The sequence below is a fragment of the Tenebrio molitor genome, chromosome 7, assembly GCF_963966145.1.
Source record: "Tenebrio molitor chromosome 7, icTenMoli1.1, whole genome shotgun sequence".
NCBI classification, from domain to species: domain Eukaryota; kingdom Metazoa; phylum Arthropoda; class Insecta; order Coleoptera; family Tenebrionidae; genus Tenebrio; species Tenebrio molitor.
Genome location: NC_091052.1, coordinates 9,523,364 through 9,543,277, shown reverse-complemented (window position 1 = coordinate 9,543,277; position 19,914 = coordinate 9,523,364). Strand labels below are relative to the sequence as shown.

The 19,914-nt window shown below is 35.8% G+C and overlaps 2 protein-coding genes and 1 long non-coding RNA gene across 6 annotated transcripts in view; 1 reads left to right on the top strand and 2 right to left on the bottom strand.

Annotated features, from left to right (window-relative positions):
* Positions 1 to 10,226, top strand: part of AdamTS-B (ADAM metallopeptidase with thrombospondin type 1 motif B) — a 28,923-nt gene extending 18,697 nt beyond the window's left edge. The window contains exons 3-14 of one of the 2 annotated variants that reach the window (XM_069053298.1): positions 410 to 735; positions 956 to 1,155; positions 1,213 to 1,465; positions 1,868 to 2,232; positions 2,665 to 2,811; positions 3,002 to 3,242; positions 5,386 to 5,701; positions 5,946 to 6,073; positions 6,120 to 6,370; positions 6,565 to 6,682; positions 9,313 to 9,657; positions 9,741 to 10,226. In XM_069053298.1, the coding sequence (XP_068909399.1) occupies positions 410 to 735; positions 956 to 1,155; positions 1,213 to 1,465; positions 1,868 to 2,232; positions 2,665 to 2,811; positions 3,002 to 3,242; positions 5,386 to 5,701; positions 5,946 to 6,073; positions 6,120 to 6,370; positions 6,565 to 6,682; positions 9,313 to 9,657; positions 9,741 to 9,878 (2,828 nt within the window). In that variant the 3' untranslated portion in view covers positions 9,879 to 10,226. Of the gene's footprint in view, positions 1 to 409; positions 736 to 955; positions 1,156 to 1,212; positions 1,466 to 1,867; positions 2,233 to 2,664; positions 2,812 to 3,001; positions 3,243 to 5,385; positions 5,702 to 5,945; positions 6,074 to 6,119; positions 6,371 to 6,564; positions 6,683 to 9,312; positions 9,658 to 9,740 lie in introns of those variants that run through there. The other variant, XM_069053299.1, reaches the window with a different exon arrangement.
* A 445-nt stretch (positions 10,227 to 10,671) lies between these two features.
* Positions 10,672 to 12,670, bottom strand: LOC138134801 (uncharacterized). Of its 3 annotated transcripts, none has more exons than XR_011160818.1 (5): positions 11,647 to 12,670; positions 11,422 to 11,597; positions 11,237 to 11,344; positions 10,952 to 11,184; positions 10,672 to 10,905 (listed from the first exon to the last, which is right to left on the bottom strand). XR_011160818.1 is itself a non-coding variant. In XM_069053300.1 (4 exons), exons 1-4 carry the CDS (start codon positions 11,782 to 11,784, stop codon positions 11,073 to 11,075), a joined length of 534 nt encoding a protein of 177 aa, XP_068909401.1. In that variant the 5' UTR covers positions 11,785 to 12,670; the 3' UTR covers positions 10,672 to 11,072. The 3 variants fall into 3 exon arrangements, 1 of the variants encoding a protein (XP_068909401.1); XR_011160819.1 differs by having other exon boundaries at positions 10,957 to 11,184; XM_069053300.1 differs by having other exon boundaries at positions 10,672 to 11,184.
* A 530-nt stretch (positions 12,671 to 13,200) lies between these two features.
* On the bottom strand, positions 13,201 to 13,591 carry LOC138134802 (uncharacterized). Its single transcript, XR_011160820.1, has 3 exons — positions 13,452 to 13,591; positions 13,276 to 13,393; positions 13,201 to 13,222 (listed from the first exon to the last, which is right to left on the bottom strand). It is a non-coding gene; the product is annotated as an uncharacterized lncRNA (long non-coding RNA).
* Positions 13,592 to 19,914: the final 6,323 nt, after the last annotated feature.

Below are 19,914 nucleotides of genomic sequence, written 5' to 3'. Positions count from 1 at the left end.
AATGAAAAAAAGAAAGATTTTTTGGTTCTAAATTTTAGGTTAGCTGTCAAGATGTTCCAATTAATCTACGCTTTAAAAAAGCACAATAATTGACGGTTTCCAACGCCTTCCCAGTGCAGGATTTCATTTGAACGCGCGATTCTATCACTCATCATTTAGTTTTAGTTACGAGTAAGTTGTTTCATTATTTTCTTAAATTGAAATAGAGAAAATACGCCCTTGTTGGTCGATAATATCTGATTGATGACGGCTCTTTTGGTAAATTGCTTGATTCTCTACTTAAGAACATGTAACTGTTGAATTTTCCTCGATTCCGGGTGACGTTTTCTTTTCTGTTATGTTTGTTAAAAGTTGTCGTCGATGTTGACGTGTTGTTCGGGGGGTTGAAGAATGATAATTTCCGTTTCAGGTTTGTACAGCGGCGTTTTGTCATCCGAGGTCCACGAGACGATTCCCAGAAAAGTGTCTCCCAGAGGCGAATACATTTCCCACAACTTAACAAGTTTTCACGACGACGGTCAGGTGCACTTCAACATATCCCTACACGATAAAGAACACCTATTGATACTTGAACCGGTCCGAAATTTTTTAGCTCCCGCTCTCGTGATCGAGAGGCGAAGAAGGGACACACACGTGAGATCAAAACCGAGCGATAAATCCAAAAACTGTCATTTTCAAGGCATTGTTCATGGTCAGCCGAATTCCAGGGTGGCCGTTTCGACGTGTAATGGACTGGTGAGTTTATTTGAACTAATCCTAACGACCTTCGAGAAAGCCCAGAAAATCGGTCAGTGTCGTGCGAATAGAACGCATCAAATGAGCATAAAAAGAGTAAAATCTCATTGGAGGTTCGGCGTTCGTGGCCCCAGAACCATAAATTTTTATGCCGACGCCTATGCTGGCTGCTGTAAAAACGAAAAACTGACACAACCCGAATAAAATTCATATTTAAAAGACAGGTATGTTACACACTGAACACGGCAAGTACTATATCGAACCCTCGCATCATCCGATGAAACGAATCGACCCCGGACACCCCCATCTCATCTACAAGAGGTCGGCAGTCGTGTCCGGCCACTCGAAGAAGAAGAAGAAGAGGAAAAGGAGGAAGCACTTTCGGGACTGCGGCACCAGGGAGCCGAGAAAAATGTCGGAGTAAGGACAGGGCGCCCTTGACAATTAAGGAAATAATAAATAATTCGGATTTTGCAGGCTGGAATGGCAGAAACAGCTCGGCAAAGTAAAGGTGCAAGAGAAAAAGCACAAGAATAAACACAAAATTGATATCCCAAGCGTACACCAGTCTCAAATGAAAAAGCATAAATATAAGAAAGTTGATGGAAGGGAAAAGCGGTCGGTGAGCAAACCGCAATATGTCGAGACTTTACTCGTGGCTGATCCCACGATGGTCGAGTTTCACGAAGACGGCGACATAGAGACCTATTTACTCACCATAATGAACATGGTAATTATTTGCAGGGCCACACGTCCAAAAATACATAAATTCCGTCGCATTTTATCACATACTCGCGGCGTTTTTGCAAATTAGCCGGTCGTAAAATTCGCCATCTCGGCAATCTCGATTCTGCGAATACCTACATTAATTAGGAACTTCCAGAAATCGTCAAACTAATTTTATTGTCGGTCATAACAAAATTTTATTATTCATTCAGTTCGCGCCACCGAATCGATCAGTCGTTGTCAGTGACATTTTTATTCCCCGAAAACTGATTTAGTGAAAGACTTGAGCAATTAACGGTCCTCACTTTCCTTTCATGCAGAGACATAAAATCTCTCACTGCTTAAATAAGTTAGCGATAAATTTCCCCCGAGGAGGATGTTTAAATTGATGTGATTTTTACCCAAGGTGTCGTCCCTTTACATGGACCCGAGTATAGGCAATTTGATAAAGGTCGTTGTAGTAAAAATCGTTTTAATAGACGATCCCCTATCGGAACCGGAACTAAACGTATCCGTCAACGCGGATCAGACCTTAAAGAACTTTTGCAAATGGCAAAAAAATTTAAATCCCGGAAACGACTCGCACCCTCATCACCACGACGTCGCTATTCTCATCACGCGGAAGGATATTTGTGCCAGACAAAACGTTCCCTGCAACACTCTGGGGGTTGCCCACGTTGCAGGGATGTGCAAATCCGGCAGGAGCTGCAGCGTTAACGAGGACAACGGGATCACCCTGGCCCACACCATCGCGCACGAAATGGGACACAAGTAAGTTCCCAATCCCCACAAGTATAAAAATTAAACTCGACTTGTACATTTTTAATTGTGCAAAGTGTGGCGAAAACTAATACGGAGAGACTCGAGGGAGCAAGTCGGAAGAAAATGTTTCAAGTAAATTTTATCACAAGCGAATGGGAGGACTTTTGAAAAATATTTAATATTTATGGATGTGTCGCCTCTTCGTTGGAATATTTGCGATTCGGGGTAGTCCATAAAGTAAAAGGTGACATTTTTTATTTACGCTTGTCGCCTGGTAAGATGGCAGATCTATTACGTAACGTTCCGTGTTGATTCCGGTAAATAGCTTTCACGAGTTCATCGATGTTTCCAGTCACACCTTGCAATTCCAAAGTCGACCCTTTAAGTAAGGCCGCATCGAGAACGCTCCTAATAAATTTCCGTGCGTTGTTTGTTGTCCAGCTTCGGAATGTACCACGACACGGAAAAAATCGGTTGCAAAGGCAGACAGGGCAACACTTCACACATCATGACACCGAGCTTTGAAGCCGACACAGTGGGGGTCAGCTGGTCTCGTTGTAGCCGTCGAGATATCACCAACTTCCTTGAGTAAGTACCTCTTTTCCGATTACAAGCGCCATAAATTTAGAGACACTCCTAATTACCTTTTAATATAACCTTCCTTCATAACGAGGAAAAAAGAATTCCCGGAGGATTTATGGCGGCATTATAATCTCGGCAAACCGCGCCGAGACTTACTGTAGACACTTCCTATCCTCTCACGTGACTCTTTTTCAAGCAAGGGCCTCGGACAATGCCTGCAAGATGAACCGGAAGATAGCGAGGAGTACGAGTATCCCGAACTGCCCCCCGGAGCAATGTACAACGCAGATTACCAGTGCCGGTTTCAATTTGGGGGAGAAGCTACTGTCTGTTCCCCCTTGGATGAGATATGCTCTAGGTTGTGGTGTTTGGTGAACGATACTTGTACGACGCAGCTGAGGCCCGCTGCTCCGGGAACCAACTGCGGAAAACACAAGGTTTGCGGATGTACTTCTGTATTATCATAAACAAACAAAAATACTAAACGGAATTTCGTTAAGCTCGGTGATGTTTCACAAAGCAATGATCGGGCGCAAGTTCGACAAACTTCCCCTTTGAGCACCAACAAAATAAATTTTAATTGGAGCTTTTTCAAACGGGAATATTCATTTACATAATCAAAGAACGACTCCTGTTAATAGCTTATTTAATAAGTCCGCCACTGACATCCACACCGGAAAAAAGCAAGGCCGAGAGAGCTTATTTTAGAACTTCAGATATTTGTTCTGGCGCATTTTAATTAAATCAAAGCATTTTTGAATTACGCTTCAAGCATCATCAAAACCCTTTTATTGCCACTTTTCACTCATAAGACTCAATTTTTACGAAAACATTCCTCATAAGTAATAATTATTTTTCTTTGCTTGATGAATGAAATGAAGAAAGTCTAGTCAATTTTTTATTGTAGCCAATTAATCGACGTAATTCCTTCTACATTATCATATTTACCTAAAAATAGTAAGAATTTCCCAGCGAGTCATACAATCGAGTGAATTCTATGATTTTTTAAATGTTTTCTGTGGTTACAAATAACTTTTTTAGACACCCTCATTGAAAATGGTAATTTTACGTACTGACAAGCGGACGAAAAGTAACTCTTTTTCGGACGCTGACAGTGGTGCCATCTCTGTTTAGTAAGTTAGCAACGAAACCGACAAAACCGATAATTTCTTGTTGGCAAGCTGATCACAAATACTAAGTATAAAAAAAATTGTTAATATGTACAGGGTGTCCCTGAAATGCACGGCAAAATTTTAACCACGTGCTGCTGGCTTCATGTAGAAGTCGGAAAAAATATTTAAAAAATTCTATGTCAAAAAATAAAATGGCATCTAATTTTTGAGGTACAATGTTTTTTAATTGCTTAAGTCTTCTACATTGCCCCACAACCTCCTACGTAAGATTTCGGCACCTTTTAAAAATACACCCTTGTATATCATATTTTATAAAATGTACTCCAATGCCGTTTCCTTGTTTTAAAGCATATTCCCTAGAGGTTACTTCACACTGCACTTCTGCCAAAAAGTGTCTTTTGTCCTCGCCTGTTTTCATGCCTCGGCTGCGCCTCGGCCAGAAAACTCAGACTCGAACAGCGAAACAGATGCACTATTTGGCGATGATATACAAAGAATTATTTCAAAATTTTAACAGAATTAAATGTTTAAGCATACACCTACAAAAAATGTTCCCTTAATTTCCTCCAAGCGAAAATTGATTTTCCTGATTCCTCGAGTTTTGACGTCTTTGTCTACTAATGGTGTGTAAACTTATAAGTGGGCATGAACGCCAAATTAGAATCAATCATCTGGCAATTACAGGAAATAACATTATGTTGAGTGAATTTAATTAAGGTGTCATTTTTTCAAAAAGATTATTCATATAAGTGAGAATTTAGTTTTTTTGAGGTAAATATTTAATCTAGTGTAGATTAACTGGGGAGGAACGACCACCTAAGCGTTGTACCTATTTGAAATTAATTAAGTAGACATAAAACATAAATTGCTTCCTTCATAAACGGGAGTAATGTGAATCATTTATGATATTAAAGCAATTATTATAGAAACTGCTTGGAGTAAATAAAGAAGTTGAGAAAGGTGTTCAAGTTTCTTGGCTCATTTTACCAACGACTGTTACAAATTTCCTAAATGGTTTTCGTCGAATAATCACGGCGAATTTTATAAGTTTTCTCCAATTATTGAGTGAACTGAAGACTAATTAATTTTGCCTTTTCATCACAACAAAGTTTTAATGAACGTTATTATTATATTCTGTTCAAGAACTCCATCCCACGTCAAATACGGCGAACATCAAAGCAAATAAGACACTTCCCGATTTGAAAAACTCGAGCAAACTTTATTTAATGATAAATTCAATTAAAATAAAAATCAGCTTTGTGGAGAAATTCTAAATTTGTAAATTGGCTCCGACACGATTGAAAAACGACCAAAACGGCAATAAATATCGTCGACGATGACATCTATTCATGTCGTAATTAGGACCAGTGTGTCACTGGTGTCGATATTACATAAGACTAATGATCCCGGTTAAACGGGCAATTAATAATAGTTTTATCGGTTTCAGTGGTGTCAGGATCAGAAATGCGTGCCGATAATGGAGCCTCCTGTAGCGATAGACGGCGGTTGGGGAGAATGGAGTTCCTGGAGCGAGTGTTCTCGCACCTGTGGTGCCGGTGTGTCCGTCACACAAAGAGAATGCGACCACCCGACACCGACAGCCGGAGGTCGTTTTTGCACGGGAGAACGAAGACGATACCGCATCTGCAACACCGATCCCTGTCCAGACAACAGCCCCACTTTCCGGGCGGTCCAGTGCTCCAGATACAATAAGCAGCCCTACGAGGGCAGGACGTACGAGTGGCAACCCTACTTCGATCAAGGTGAGAAGGATTTCAAAGCTGCGATAATACCCGTGAAGTCTACAGTGTTTCTGAAATTCTCAGAAATGCCGACCGAGTTAGAAAATAAAAATTGACGCAGTTTTACACCGACGATACTCGCGTTGCTTATTTTAACTGTGCGCCGTGCGCCCTCTTGCCTAGCCTTAGGGTGAGCCAGAGGGCGCAAAAATGCGCTAGTTGCATATTGATGAGAGTGGCTTGATAATGAGTGGCATGGTTACAGATGAGCCTTGCCAGTTATTCTGCAGTGACGCTAATGAAACAGTAATTGTTCCTTGGGGCGAGTATGCAGCTGATGGTACTCCGTGCAACGTCGGCTCGAGAGACGTGTGCATATCCGGGATTTGCAGGGTAGGACTGGTAATTTTTTTAATCCGAATTGAAATTTTGTGTGTAGAAGGTGGGTTGTGATTGGGTGGTGGATTCGACGGCGCACGAGGATGATTGCGGCATTTGTCAAGGTGACGGTACGAAATGCGACAAAATCGAGGGGTTGTACAGCAAACAAAGCTACTCTCCGGGGTATCGAGAAGTCGTTGTAATACCACCCGGTGCACGCAATATCCGCATCGAGGAAAAGGATCACTCTCAAAACTACATCAGCATAGGGAGCGCCCTAGCCAAGAAATTCTATCTCAATGGAAAACGGTGAGTTGCTCGAAAATTGTTTCGCTAATTATGCCGGCCTGGAATACACCAAGATCCCGGAACTAATTTCCTCCAGGTTCGAATTACCGAAAATTCGTCATCTTAATCTCTCCGGAAAAAGTCCGGAGGGGCAGTGCTCCACGTTTTCACTTAACGATATCGTCATTTAATTCAAGGTATTGTTTGTTTTGCAGGCACATCACGTTGCCGGGGGAATATACAGTGGCAGGGGCTCAAGCCCTTTACGAAAGGGACAACCAGTTGGAGAAGATTCGAATACCGGGTCCGATACGGGAACCTATAGTCGTTTATGTAAGTCACTTCGAAAATCTACCTCTCTCCTCTTGATTTATACTGTCGTTTCTCATCGACCTTACCTAAGGGTACATTGCGTGTTCATTCATTATACACAAGGAATTTACTTAATTGAATTCGGTCGTCTTCGCTCTTTACGAATCACGTACTCTTTATATTTCTGCCTTACTTACACACAAAAAAGGGAGCACGGAAGCCGCTCCTTCTATTTTGCTTTGCGTCGACCTATCCGTCCGTGTGATTCCTGCTAATGAAGAAAATTTTAAATAAATTACAAACCTCGACGATCTCTTATTTGTTTAAAAAATCTAATCTCACCCATGTTAATGACGTTCATCCAATGCACCACTCTCCCCAATTCATTTCTGGTACCGTCGAAGCTAAACAGCTGCTCGAAAATGTTCCGGATTAGGCGGTTTTACGACTCTTCACGATGTTATAACTAAGGTTTATTAACAATTATTCTGCTAGCATGGTCGGTTTATGTAAATGTAATTTAAAGCCCAATTTAACTAATTTTGTGCGGAATTTATACGTCAAGCAACTACACTGTACTTCGCAGGATCTATCTTAGACTGGTCCCAATAAAAATTTTATTTGCTCTAAAAACTAGGACACGATCTGTGTGTACAACGTTTTCTAATTTTGCACAACACTTCTTTTATTATTTAAACAACCAAATAAAACGCCACAGTTAGATTTTACAGTTTTATTGTGCGAACTGTTGCAAATGACTCGACCTTGCAAGATTTTACCAATTTGTTTAACTTTCGTTCGATTTTCAGGGTTAAAAAAAGTATTAATAGTGCACTAAATACTCTGTGAACATAACGACGCATTTTTTGTTTCTGCAAGTAAAGTTTACGAAAAGTTAGCACATTAAGTTGGTAATTGCGTACTCAAGGCTAGTTGCGTTGTTGATTTTTGAGTTACAGAAGTTTACAAGTCTACTTTTTTACGGGAAGAAAAACAAATTTAAATCCAAATTGTAATTTTTGGAAACGGTTTGATAGAATAGAAGGTCCAAGCAAAGTTTATGTCAGAGAAACACTTTTAAAATTCTAAAGTTTCCGATATAACCTAAAAATATTTTATTGAGTTTTTGTATGAAAATAATACAAAATGTCTATAAAAGAACATATATCAAGAGTCCTGTGGAATTGTGCGGCTCTTATTGTGTCAAACTATGTCAACAGTCAAATGTCAAATTATTAAATCTTGGCGTTAGTTGTGACTTCAAGGACGTGGTTGTTTTGCTTGTGATTTTTTTCAGTTTTTCTAAATTTTAATTACTTTTCATCTTACAACAGTCTATTAAAAACCCGTCATTAACGGACATAACCTCTCTATTTTGTTCCACAATATGCTACAGCTACAGAACGACAAAAATCAAATATATTCGAATTCCACAGGACTCTTGATATACATACCTTATTTTATAGACACTTTTTATCGGGTGTTCACTTAAATTTCTCCTCAAAGTTGGCGCTGAAGAGCCGATTGTGAACACACCGGGGATTTAAATCTAACCTCACTTTTTGCGTTGTTTGTGTTTTTACTCTGCAGACTGACGAGTGGTGCGTTCACAATCGACACTTCAACTTCAACTTTGAGGAGAAATTTAAATGAACACCCGATATAAGTGCCCATACAAGCGTCCTTGTCATGATAAAGATCGCTAAATTATATTACGATGCACGCAACATCCGCTTTACTCACCTGATTTAGGTCTCTTTGACCTTCATGTTTTCCCAAGCTGAAAACATTTCTTAGTGCAAACTGTCTTACGATTTACTCCTCGAAAAATGTATAAATTTTTCAAATTTCGGATGCTCGGGGATTTTTGTAACGCGTACTATGCAGATAAAAAAAATCGATAGGTTGCTATAATAATATAATAGTCCCAAAACAGGCATTCTTATTTCTGATTGCTCAGGCAAATTAAATACTTAAAGCAGAAATATTATTTTTATTTTTATTGTTATATTAAAATAAAATATATTCAGGGTCATAAACGGCTCAGAAACTATAATATACTTCCTAAAACTGAATCTACTAAAAAGTTGTCCACTACTATGCGTTAAAAAAAATAAAAATGAAATATAGCTTAGTTGACAGTGCTATAAAAGCAGCTAAGCTGCCGTCGACCCAAAATCAAAGTGCAAAAATCAAATTTCACGGTGTTGCTTCGATTTCAGCTAAGTATTCAAAAACTAACCCTTGAACCTGAATCTGTTGTGATACTCGAGCGACAGACTTCTCAGCCACTTTATTCAAACATTTGAGAATTTATTTGATCATATTAGCGTCCAGTAGAGTGAATGCACACAGCTTCAAAAATTTTTAAGTACTACTTTTATCGCTGCATCTCTGCAACGCTCCTGAAATTTAAATTATAGTCGGTACATGCGGCCCGCCCGGAATTTATAGTTTCAGCTTGGGGTGCATCTCGTTTTGAACATCTTTGTTCCCACCGCCGCCAATCCAAACTGATCGATAATGATCATTACAGCTGTAGTACGTGTACTAGATCGGATAGCGTTTGTAAACCGCCTCCAGGCGCCTTTGTATCATTATATCGTCCGCTGGAAATCGAAAACTCATTTCCGCCCTTTTGTATTTCGCAGGTAATTTTCAGAGGAAAAGTACACAATCCGGGTGTCGAATACAAGTATTCAATTTGGAAACGCGAAACCACCCACCAACTTAAATACACGTGGATAATGGGTGACTGGTCGCAGTGCTCGGCGACCTGCGGCGGCGGCGTCCAACACCGCAGGCCCCTCTGCCGGGAGTCGACGGTGGGGGCAGTTCCCTCTGTTATCGACGGCACATCAACCATCGTCGATGAAGTTATGTGCGACGTCACCGAAAGGCCGGAGAAATGGTCCAGGACGTGCAACGACGATCCTTGTCCCACCCACTGGTGGGTGGGACCGTGGCAGTCCTGTCCCGTCACGTGTGCCAACAAGGTCTGCATCGAGTCCTGAAGGCGATCTTCATCTATGCAGTGCCGCCGGAACTGGGGAGAATCAGTAAAGGAGTTCTGTTTCAGGGCGAGAGAGCGATGAAGAGGCGCAGCGTTATGTGCGTCGACGGACAGGAGATGGCGCTTCCGGACCGCTTCTGTGACAGGAGCGCCAGGCCTCTGGAGTACGCTCCTTGCAGGACTCTACCAACGTGTTTCGATTGAATCCGGAGATTCCTGCCGCTTCACTCTCTAACAACGGCATAAGTGTCTTAATTGTTAAAGTATTATTTACTAACAAATTATTGTTGTTTTGTATAGAGCTAACAAATATTTTTAGACTCATTTATTTATATTGTGGTAATAGATTTGTTTATTTTTTTAATTATGTACTCACTATCCAATACTCATCTACGCCGTATACCGAGTGAGCCAGATACAGATTTCGAAAGATTCACTTCCGTCTGATCGGTTTTTCTGGATCATTGGTATACAAATCATATAAGACTGATTTTCTATTAGGTTGTAATTAATTGTTTACTAATTTTTCCAATAAAGGTCTTCACCTGCCTACACTCAGATTTTATTTTCACCTTTCAACCCCCTCTTTGGGGTTTGCTAAACGACACTATTACAAAGTCCAAGTACAAATACAACTTTTAAAAATGTTATTTCCTGGCCCTGTATATATTTTTAGCACTTTCTTGATAAATCGTAAAATAAATAACAAATGTATGAATTAAATGAAATTAAAAATAATAAATTTGCGCAATATTGTGATGTGTCATTCTAATAAAAATAAATGAAAGTGTTATTTATTGCAAAATACAAAACAATTTTCAATCCAAACTTCCGTAAATATGTTGTCTCTCACGATACATTTTTTATTGTTTTTTTACGATAAGTGTCTTTGTAATTCCGTAAGACAGCAAAATCAAATAATAGAAAATTAGTTAACCACCTCTCTTTTTTATTTTTTTCCACTTAGATTTAAAAACTAACCAACAAAAAATAATAATTAAAACCATTCTTGTTTGGATTTATTTTTATGAAGACTTGTGATGTAGCAAGCATTATTAAAATGTTTTCTGTTTTCAGAATAGAAAGTTCACTTTTAAAAAGTTATGAACATCCACAAACATCAGATGGCGTTGTCAAAATGTTCTTACTTCAAGAAATCTTGAAACAACCCCTTTTCTCTGCTAATGGCCGTGGCATAAAAGATGTCGCTTCATTTTCATTGGCTACCTAACTATTTTAATTGTGATGTTAGGATTGTTTATTTTGTGTCTAATTACCCCACATTAATTTATTTGTGTTATCCGATGGATATTTTGTTAAGTTCTAAATATATGCCTCAATTATATTTTTACTATCCGGACCCATCTAGACCTAAAATATTCTCCTCTATGATTATTTTTATGAGTCTGTCAGACTTCCTACAATATATTTCAGAAATGGTATAGAACACTCAGAAAAAGTTAGGTGAGAGCATGGATTTGCATACTCCAGATGATCGATATCCGAAACACTGAAACGTAAAAGAAATACAAAAATTTTAAAAGAATTTTGATAAAGCTCACTTAAATATGGTAAATAAAATGTCTTTAACTAGGGATTTATTAGAAGGATCAATATCCTGGACTTCACAAATCATTCTTTTCACGCAAGCATTGCCATTTAGGCCGTATCTAAAAAATACAAATTATTCACAAAACAGTAACGATTAAGATTTAAAAAAAAAATTGTTATTTAACTAAGTTGGTACTTGTTAAAAGTTGTTTCAAAGCTTGAGAAAATTTCTCGTCTTTGTATGAGATGATTTTTTAGATTTTTATAGAGTCTGGTGTCGCTTGGCAAAGCGAAAGGTACATCGCACTCTAGGACAACATTAAATCCCTTAGGCTGAACCTCCATTAATGGTTTACTGAGAGACAGTGTTATCTAGAATTCAAGAATTAGACTAAATTGTAAAGAAGATATCTTGTCTTACCACAAAATTGCTGTTCATTGGAAAAGCAATATATCTCTTGTTTCGATGTAAAAATACATTCTTTTTTACTATTTTTGTTTGTTGTGCTAGTGATGCAGTCAGTAAAATGCCGATTGGGATTAGTCTCAGTAACAACATTGTCAACCGGAATGTTGTAGGAGTAAGATTATGCCAGAAACGAGTGCTAAGACTACACCGTCAGTTAAATACGCAGGTTGTATATCAACAAAACAGGTTAACACTGGTTTGATAAATTTTAGAACAAATAACGAATTTAGATAAATATAGATGCACAAACGTCAGTTTCATGATTAGTTCCGGTTAAAACTATAACCAAGATTTCAAAAATTTCCCGAAGATATAAAAATGGACGAGTTGTTGTTAGAGTACTGTAGAGTCCATCGAGTGTTTGTAAAATGGGATTTAATACAAATCAGCATTCAATGCATGGGCGTAGACAATTTGTGGTCTTAAACGCGGCTTTATAATAAATCGTATCTTACGAATAAAAGCAACATTTTACATTCATAAGAATGGGTAATTTGCGAGCTTTATTGCAAACGCGACGCCACTGGCAAGCAGATTTTTCGGGGAAATGTCAAAAAAACGTCCATTTTAAAGCAGCAGTGTTGATGTTAACCTTGAGAAAAAGTTTTCGATTTCGGTAAAATTTATGGATGTTTCCTGTAATTGTAAGCAACAAGTATCCCAGAATAAGTGGTAAAATCACTTTCACCATTGAAGATAAAACATTAATTATTAATAATTAATTAATTAATAATACATTTTTCGAGAGGTAGGCAACTAATTAAACGACTGTGTGTAGCAAGTGTACATATGTGTACGATTAAGCTAAGACAGACGTTTTGTTCCTCACTCTGTAGTGTGCAGTGCAAGAATGGACTTCCACTTGATAATTTCTCTTTGATATCCTAATTGAACGAGCAAATTATAACTGTACCTGCACATTGAATGAATGAACTTAATATTACTGAACGTCTTTATATACGACCAATAAATTGGAATGCAAACAGTTTAGGTAAAATTTCGACATAACACTGGACAATTAATATGATTATTGCTTTGTCTCTATTTTCTGACACAATGTGTTCATTGATAATGATTTTATTTATGGTCACTCTTTGCGTTTCCACTTATTACCGGTTTTGTGACGCTGGCAAAAACAAACAACGACACTTAATAAGAATAAAAATTGTAAAACAAATATTATCATTTGACAATACGATTTGTTGAGGATTAAGGACCAGCTCACCATGAATAAGTAAATAAGTAGATTTTCTTCTCGAACACTTGTTTGACAACCATTTCACGCACGCCACAATTTTCTCAATTACTGAAGTAACAAATAGGTATTTTAAAACAGTTAAAAATGGCATGGCTTGCAAGAATGCTGTTTATTGTTGCAAGTATAAAATTGTTACAATTTTTTTTCATTTGTCATTATCATGAAGCCCTTAAGCTACCTAAAATATAATTTAACCACGGAACAGGACACTCAGAAAATATTAGGTGAGAGCACGGATTGACATTATCCAAGTAATCAGACTCAGATCCGCTGAAAAATGAAAATGTCAAAGCTTTAACAACAGATCAGTTGGCAATAGTCACTTAAATATGGCCGATAAGATGTCTTTAATTAGAGATTTGTCGGGAATATTGTTTTGTTGAGCTTCACAAATCATCCTTTTTACGCAAGCATTGCCGTTTAGACCATACCTAAAAAGTACTGTTGAAGTTGAGCTGATCACTTAAATGAAATGATTAATTATAAACTGATTACATACTTGTTAAAAGCGGATTCAAAATTGGATAAAATTTTTCGTCTCTGAATAACATAATTTCTTCTTTCTTTCTTGTATAGTCTCGTGTCGCTTGGTAAAGCAAAGGGGATGTCGCATTCTAAAGCAAGTACAAACCCTTTAGGCTGAGCCATCATTAGTGGTTTACCTAAAGATAACGTTATCTGCAACCCAGATGACCAGTTAAATTATATCGACACACAAGTTTTCTTACCACAAAATTACTCCTTTCCGGAAAGGCTAAATATCTCTTGTTTCGGTGCAAAAACACATTCTTTTTTACTATTCTTGTTTGTTGGGTATCTGATAGAATCAGTAAAGAACTAATCAAGATTATTTTAATGCATATCATTCTCTCAAACTGTCGTAGAAGATTGTTAATCGTATACACAAGAAGGAATTAAGACAATGTTCTCGGTTAAATATTATAGCTGTTATCGACAAGTTAACACCTTCTTGGTAAGTCTTAAGATCAATAATAAATTTATGATAAAAGTAAACGTACAGATGTTAACAAACATTTTTTAAATTTTCACATAAATTTTTATGACTTATTGTGATAAAACGGTAGATTGTCTATTCTGGTTTCTCAATCTGAATCATCATAATACGTCTAAAATAGTATATTAAAAGACAAGTTTCATAAGACCAGTCTTGAAGCACGAATTCAAGATTAAAAAACGAGTGGCGTAGCCACGAGTTATTTTAAAGAGTGAGTGCTTCAAGGTCTTATGAAACAAGTTTTTTATACTATTTTTTGTAATTTGCCCTTTTTAAGTCGTTTTAAACAAAAATGTTTACTTTCCTCGATTTAGAGATTTTTGTGGCGGTTGGTAATGTCTTAATTTTAAAAGTGAAAATTTGATCAAGTCTTCAAAGTCGCCTTTTGTTTTATCCAAATTCTGTCACAAAACACGAATATGGAAGATAATCTTTCATGTACGCCCGCTGAAATACGTGAAATTGCCAAAAATAGGGTCGCGAATTTGTTGCCTGATAAATCCTGATAAATAATTCTTTGCACATTTTGTAATTTAAACTGACACGCATGACAAATCAAGTTTTGCCAACCTAAAAATTTTCGTTAATTGTTCCGTGAAATAATGGCTATAAGGACATCCCAGATGATGACGTCGCGTTCGTTAATATGTCTATTAGAGAATCAAAATGGAGGCAAATTACAAAAATGATTTATATATGGAAAAATATAAAACCAACAAAAGATCTGAGAGGAAATTTATTATTACTCTTTCGTAATAATTTTATGTGGTAACAGTTTTAAAGATCAGTAAATTTGGACCAATTTTAATTAAGTCATAGACGTTTAATCATTTAAAAATTTATTAATATCCCTTAATATGTCGATGAACTAGGTAACATTTTAGTTTTTCTTGTGCCGATTGAGATTTTCCAGGTAGTTTTGCTTAAAGAAATTCCAAAACATGTAAAAGTTAACAACTAAACTGGAACCGTAAAAATAAAATGAAAAACTTGATAGACCACAATCTTCATTTAATATTATTTGTGACGAATGAGCAACTAAAATGCAAAATTGAACCTAAAAATCGACAAATTTAATTTTCCACAAAAAATTTCTTAAGTAAAATTTTTACCATTTGTAAGACAGTAAGAACAGGTTTCCATTTGTTTATTTTCTTCTGCCAAATTGGTCCTAAGGACGAAATGAAATAATAGCTGTACATAAGGACATGAATCGAAGAATTTAGCATTATGCAGAAAGAAACCAAACCACCTGTCAAAGATAAATAATTATTAACCCTAGTAAGAAGGTTGAGGACTTCAACCTGCGTAATATTTGGCAAAAAACCATGCCAATGCTAAAGTTGATACATGATGATAAACGTGAAGCGGCGAAACCTGACTGTACTTCTTCCTTAAGATAAAAAATAATGTCTCCACTAGTTCAATCACTTTTATGAAGTAGAAGTAGTAGGACAATGTCAATCTCTTCATTGACCTAGCATTTAGAGAATAGCTGAAACGCTCGCATTTCATAACATATGATGGTTCTGCGAGGGGCGTCACTATCTAAAAGTAAAAAGGTGAAAGTAAAAGTTCTTGGTGTATCAGATCAAAAAAATTACATTATAGACTAGCGTTGCGCACGCAACTATTTGAAATAGATTGTAGTAATAAATAGGAGTCTTCAGACTATATGGTTCTCTTGTTGCCATATGACGTGGAAGGACTACATAGACGAGAAGCAAGTAAATTCCAATTAGGAATAATGTCGGTAAAGGACTAGAAATCGGAAACCAATTTTCAACTCGTGGATCTAGAAAAACGTGTCTTCTTTAAATAATCCAAGCGATAAATCAATTTAACTTACCACCAAGATCATAAAAGAAATAATTATATTGGTCTGAAATTACAAAAAAACTGATATTTCGACACTGACATAAAACCGATCCTCAACTAAATGAACACTATTTTGTATTGCCTTATCTTATAAAAATAAGATTTGAAATGACATCACTGTTTAAGTTTTGTGACGTGACAATGGTAATTAAGGATTTCAATTTTGAAAAATGTCTACGGAAGTAATCAATTATTTAAACACAATTTATAACTCACCATTAAAATTTCCTAAGTAATTATACATTTGTCGCAAAAATATTTTTTACGTCAAACAAAATTTTCTTCGTACTAAATAAACAGCACTAATTTCAACATGTATGGGAGTCCCTTTATATGTACATACACCTACACAATCATGCAGGTACTGCCTGACTAGATGGGGAGGTGGGGCGGACGCCCAGTCCTTCGTGAGCGAAAAAGATAATACAGAGGCTCACATTAATTCTAGAATAGAGGGAGCTCAAAAACTGTGACAATGAGACTTGACTTGTACTACAGATTTTATCTGTGAATCAGGACCTACTCGAAGCTTCGTAATTGTGAAAAATTTCATTGTAGAATTAAATTTTTTTGTTTAATAAATACGATTCTTTCGAAAGCATATTATAAATATGTAGATTATAGCTATTTATTATACAAGTATCTTATAAGGCAAATAAGTCACGAAAGAACTGTTTAGCCACGACAGCTTGCTCGACTTATGACTGAGTGACTTATTTGCTGGTAAGGCATGAGTGTAATACATAGTTTTATCCAACACTTCCTTCTGTAACAGTTTTCTCTCTAAACTGTTTAATTATAAAAACAGTTTAATTATGGGTTCATAAGTCTACTAGTGTTTTATTGACCTTATAATATATTCAAAATTATTGTAAAAGGTATTGTATTGTATTGTAAAAGGTGGCTTTAACAGTTGTCAAAGAATTAATTAATTAATTAAAAAGGAGTTTTTAGATTCTAGAACCAACAGAATTTTCGCCGCCCATGTAATGTATAGCTATGTAGTAAGTACCGAAAGCTTGCCACAGTGGAAATATTTTTTTCCATTGACCTTTTGAAAAAACCTGGAACGGGTTAATTTAATTTTTTTAAAAGAAACATTGCCCATCGTTTTCAATTTTCGCCTCTCTTCGTTTCCACGCAATGATGTCATTGATAAATTTTACTTCATGGTTAGTTACTGTAACCTTTTTACACTGACGGCTTTAAAAGTGAAAGCAGGGTATCTGTAAAATTCTAATTTTACACCGAAATTCCACAAAAAATAAATTTCGATATTTCACTATCAGCAAAGTAATTTTGATATATACAAACTAAAACAACAAAGTTACAAGACGTCTAAAATGCGCATTTTTGAAACTAAAAGAACATTCTACGATATATCAGTTGACAATAACGGATTGGTAGAATTGGTAAATAAGTGGCTTGGGTGGTCTCCAGATTTGAGCCCCCTAGATTTTTCATGGCATTATATCAAAAGCAAGATTTACGTCGGCCAGGTGCAACTGAAAGAAGGAACAATTGAGCCAAAAACTCTCCAAAATGGAAATCATGTTGAATATATTTATTTTGATTATTTGTTTTTGTTCAAAAAAAAATGCAATATATTTTTGTCTTAGAGTTATCAACACAATTATTATCCTTTTCAAGTAAGTGTCGCTGAGGTAACGTCCCTCAAATTTATTTGTTAATAATTTTATTTTAATTGATTTTCTTTTTTGCTGTACATATTTGAAATGCTGCTTTTCAAAGTTCAAAACAAAACTTATCGTGCAAGTCATGTCGATTGTAATGTATTTTTCATGTATATATGTATGTACACAAAAAAAATTAGCAAGTAAATGATTAACTATACAAAAGTGAGCCATCATTTATTTTCCTTGTCATTAATAGTTTTAGTGGCATGGAATTGCTAAGTTGATGGATATTTATTTCTATTTAACGAACCTTGGCCTTTGATACCTGATTATAACATAATCCCAGGCATAACCATAAAAGAAATGATAAGGAAAAACTTTTTTGGAATTGATTAAGTACGCTGAGAAAGGAAAATTTAAGAAATTCCATAATCTACTGACTTTGTTAAATGGGCAATAAATGAAGAACCGCCTTTAATTAATTATTTTTTTCACTACTAGTCTCAGAAGGTGTATTGACCGAACCCAAAAGTAGAATCTCTCTCCCACGGTTAATAATTTTTTATTATTAACCAAGGTCAATAATGAACATTAAGTGACAGATGAATTAAATAGTCAAATAAATATTCAAGTGACTATTTGAAAACCACAATCCAAAAAACTCCCAGCCTTAGTCTTAATCGCTTCTGACAATAGATAATTTGATACAGATAAGAAATAAGCAAAAATAATGGATTTTTGCATCCAAACAAAGGATATTTAGACTTTCCATAAAAAAGTTCAACCTAAAAGGTTTGTGCCTTTATTATTGAAAATTTTATCAGGCTTCTGGACGCCTAAATTGTATTTTGGGTTGCATAGCCAACGCTTAATTCTATTTTTGAGTGCTTTATTATTACATACTTGATTATTTGCTTTACCTGTGAAATTTGAATTTTTTACCAACCACGAATTGAAATTAAATTAAAAATCACCAATTCACACATTATAACATTAAACGCTCCCTTGCTAAATATTTTTATTTTAATTCTAACTTCCATGAAAGTATTCATATCATACGATCAGTGAAATTAAGCAACATTGGCCGTGGTCAGTATTTGGACAGACGGGCGCTGGGGAAGCCGTGTTCCGTTGTAACTTCAATACTACCTTAGTTGATTTCAGTATTGTCTCTAATGCGTAATTTAATCGATGAAGTACCCACATTTTTATAGTACAAGTTTCACTTCGAATACTTTTGAATTCGTCTTCTCTTTGTTACTTTGTAGATAATTAAATGCAAATAGTATAGATTAAAGAAATTCCAGAATATGTAAACAATGTAAGAGATTGAAGCCGTCAACACAGTTTTTATTATTTGTGACGCATGAGTAATTAGAATGCAAAATTGAACATAAAAAAGAAATGTGTATGTTAGATATAATTATCTCAATTGAACGTTGAGGATCAAGCGTAATATCTAGTAGAAACTCATGCCAATGCTAGAGTTGACACATGAAAATAAAAATGCATTGGCAAAACTTGATTGTACTTTTTTTTTAAGATGAAAGAATTTGGAAGAATTTTTGGAGATTTGTAAAATTTTTGAAAGATGAATTTTTCATTCTCAAGTGTAGCTAGTCTTCTGTAGATGACTCGTACATTACATTCCACCCTTGTTTCTGATTTATAACCCCTCAGTCCCCCACGACCCATTCGTGCCTTTCGAGATAAAGAAAGAAACAGTTTGGAGTTTTAGACACTTATTTATAGTTTTAATATTTGAAAGATGTCTTGTCTTGTAGATAACATTATCATTATTCATTAGGTAATCACTAAGGATGGCTCTGAGTAAATAGTTTGTGCTTTTAATCTAGAAAATTGTATCATGTTTCTAGATGAACATGTGCATGTTGGGTTGCATACTCTAACATTAAATTTATTTTCATTGAAAACCTTGTCAAAATTTCGTTACAATATTTTAATTACTACCCATCGCATTTGAATGTACTTACAACTACATTATTATATCAGTTAATACTGTTTGAATTGAAATATTTAAATTGTTATTACTATTTTTAACTGTTACCTACATTTATAAACGAAAATCCTTTTCCGTTCTAAGAAATAAGATTAGCATATTGCCGTCAATGCATATATCCTTTTGTGAAATATGAATTATTTCAGACGTAATGCATGCGTCATTAAATATTCAATTTATTTTTAATTCAGTCATAAACTCGTAATTAAAGCTTTGAATGGTTAACAAATCAGTAAAAATCCATGTTAAAGTTTTTATTGTCTTATTTCGAATTACATATTTATAAAATAATTTATTAACTACAGAAGAGTTTAGTTTTTCTTATGCCCTTTGTTGGTCTGCAAATAGTTTTGTTTGAAGAATTTTCCGAACATGTAAAAATTAACAACGATATTGAAGCCGTAAATATAAA

Bases quoted from the DNA above. Each gene is read 5' to 3' on its own strand.
- LOC138134801 (XM_069053300.1), bottom strand. From the start codon at position 11,784: ATGTTGTTACTGAGACTAATCCCAATCGGCATTTTACTGACTGCATCA. The intron at 11,598-11,646 runs GTAAGACAAGAT...CTTGAATTCTAG, and splicing joins CAATGAACAGCAATTTTGTG to ATAACACTGTCTCTCAGTAA. The intron at 11,185-11,236 runs GTGAGCTTTATC...TTTACGTTTCAG, and splicing joins ATTTTATTTACCATATTTAA to TGTTTCGGATATCGATCATC.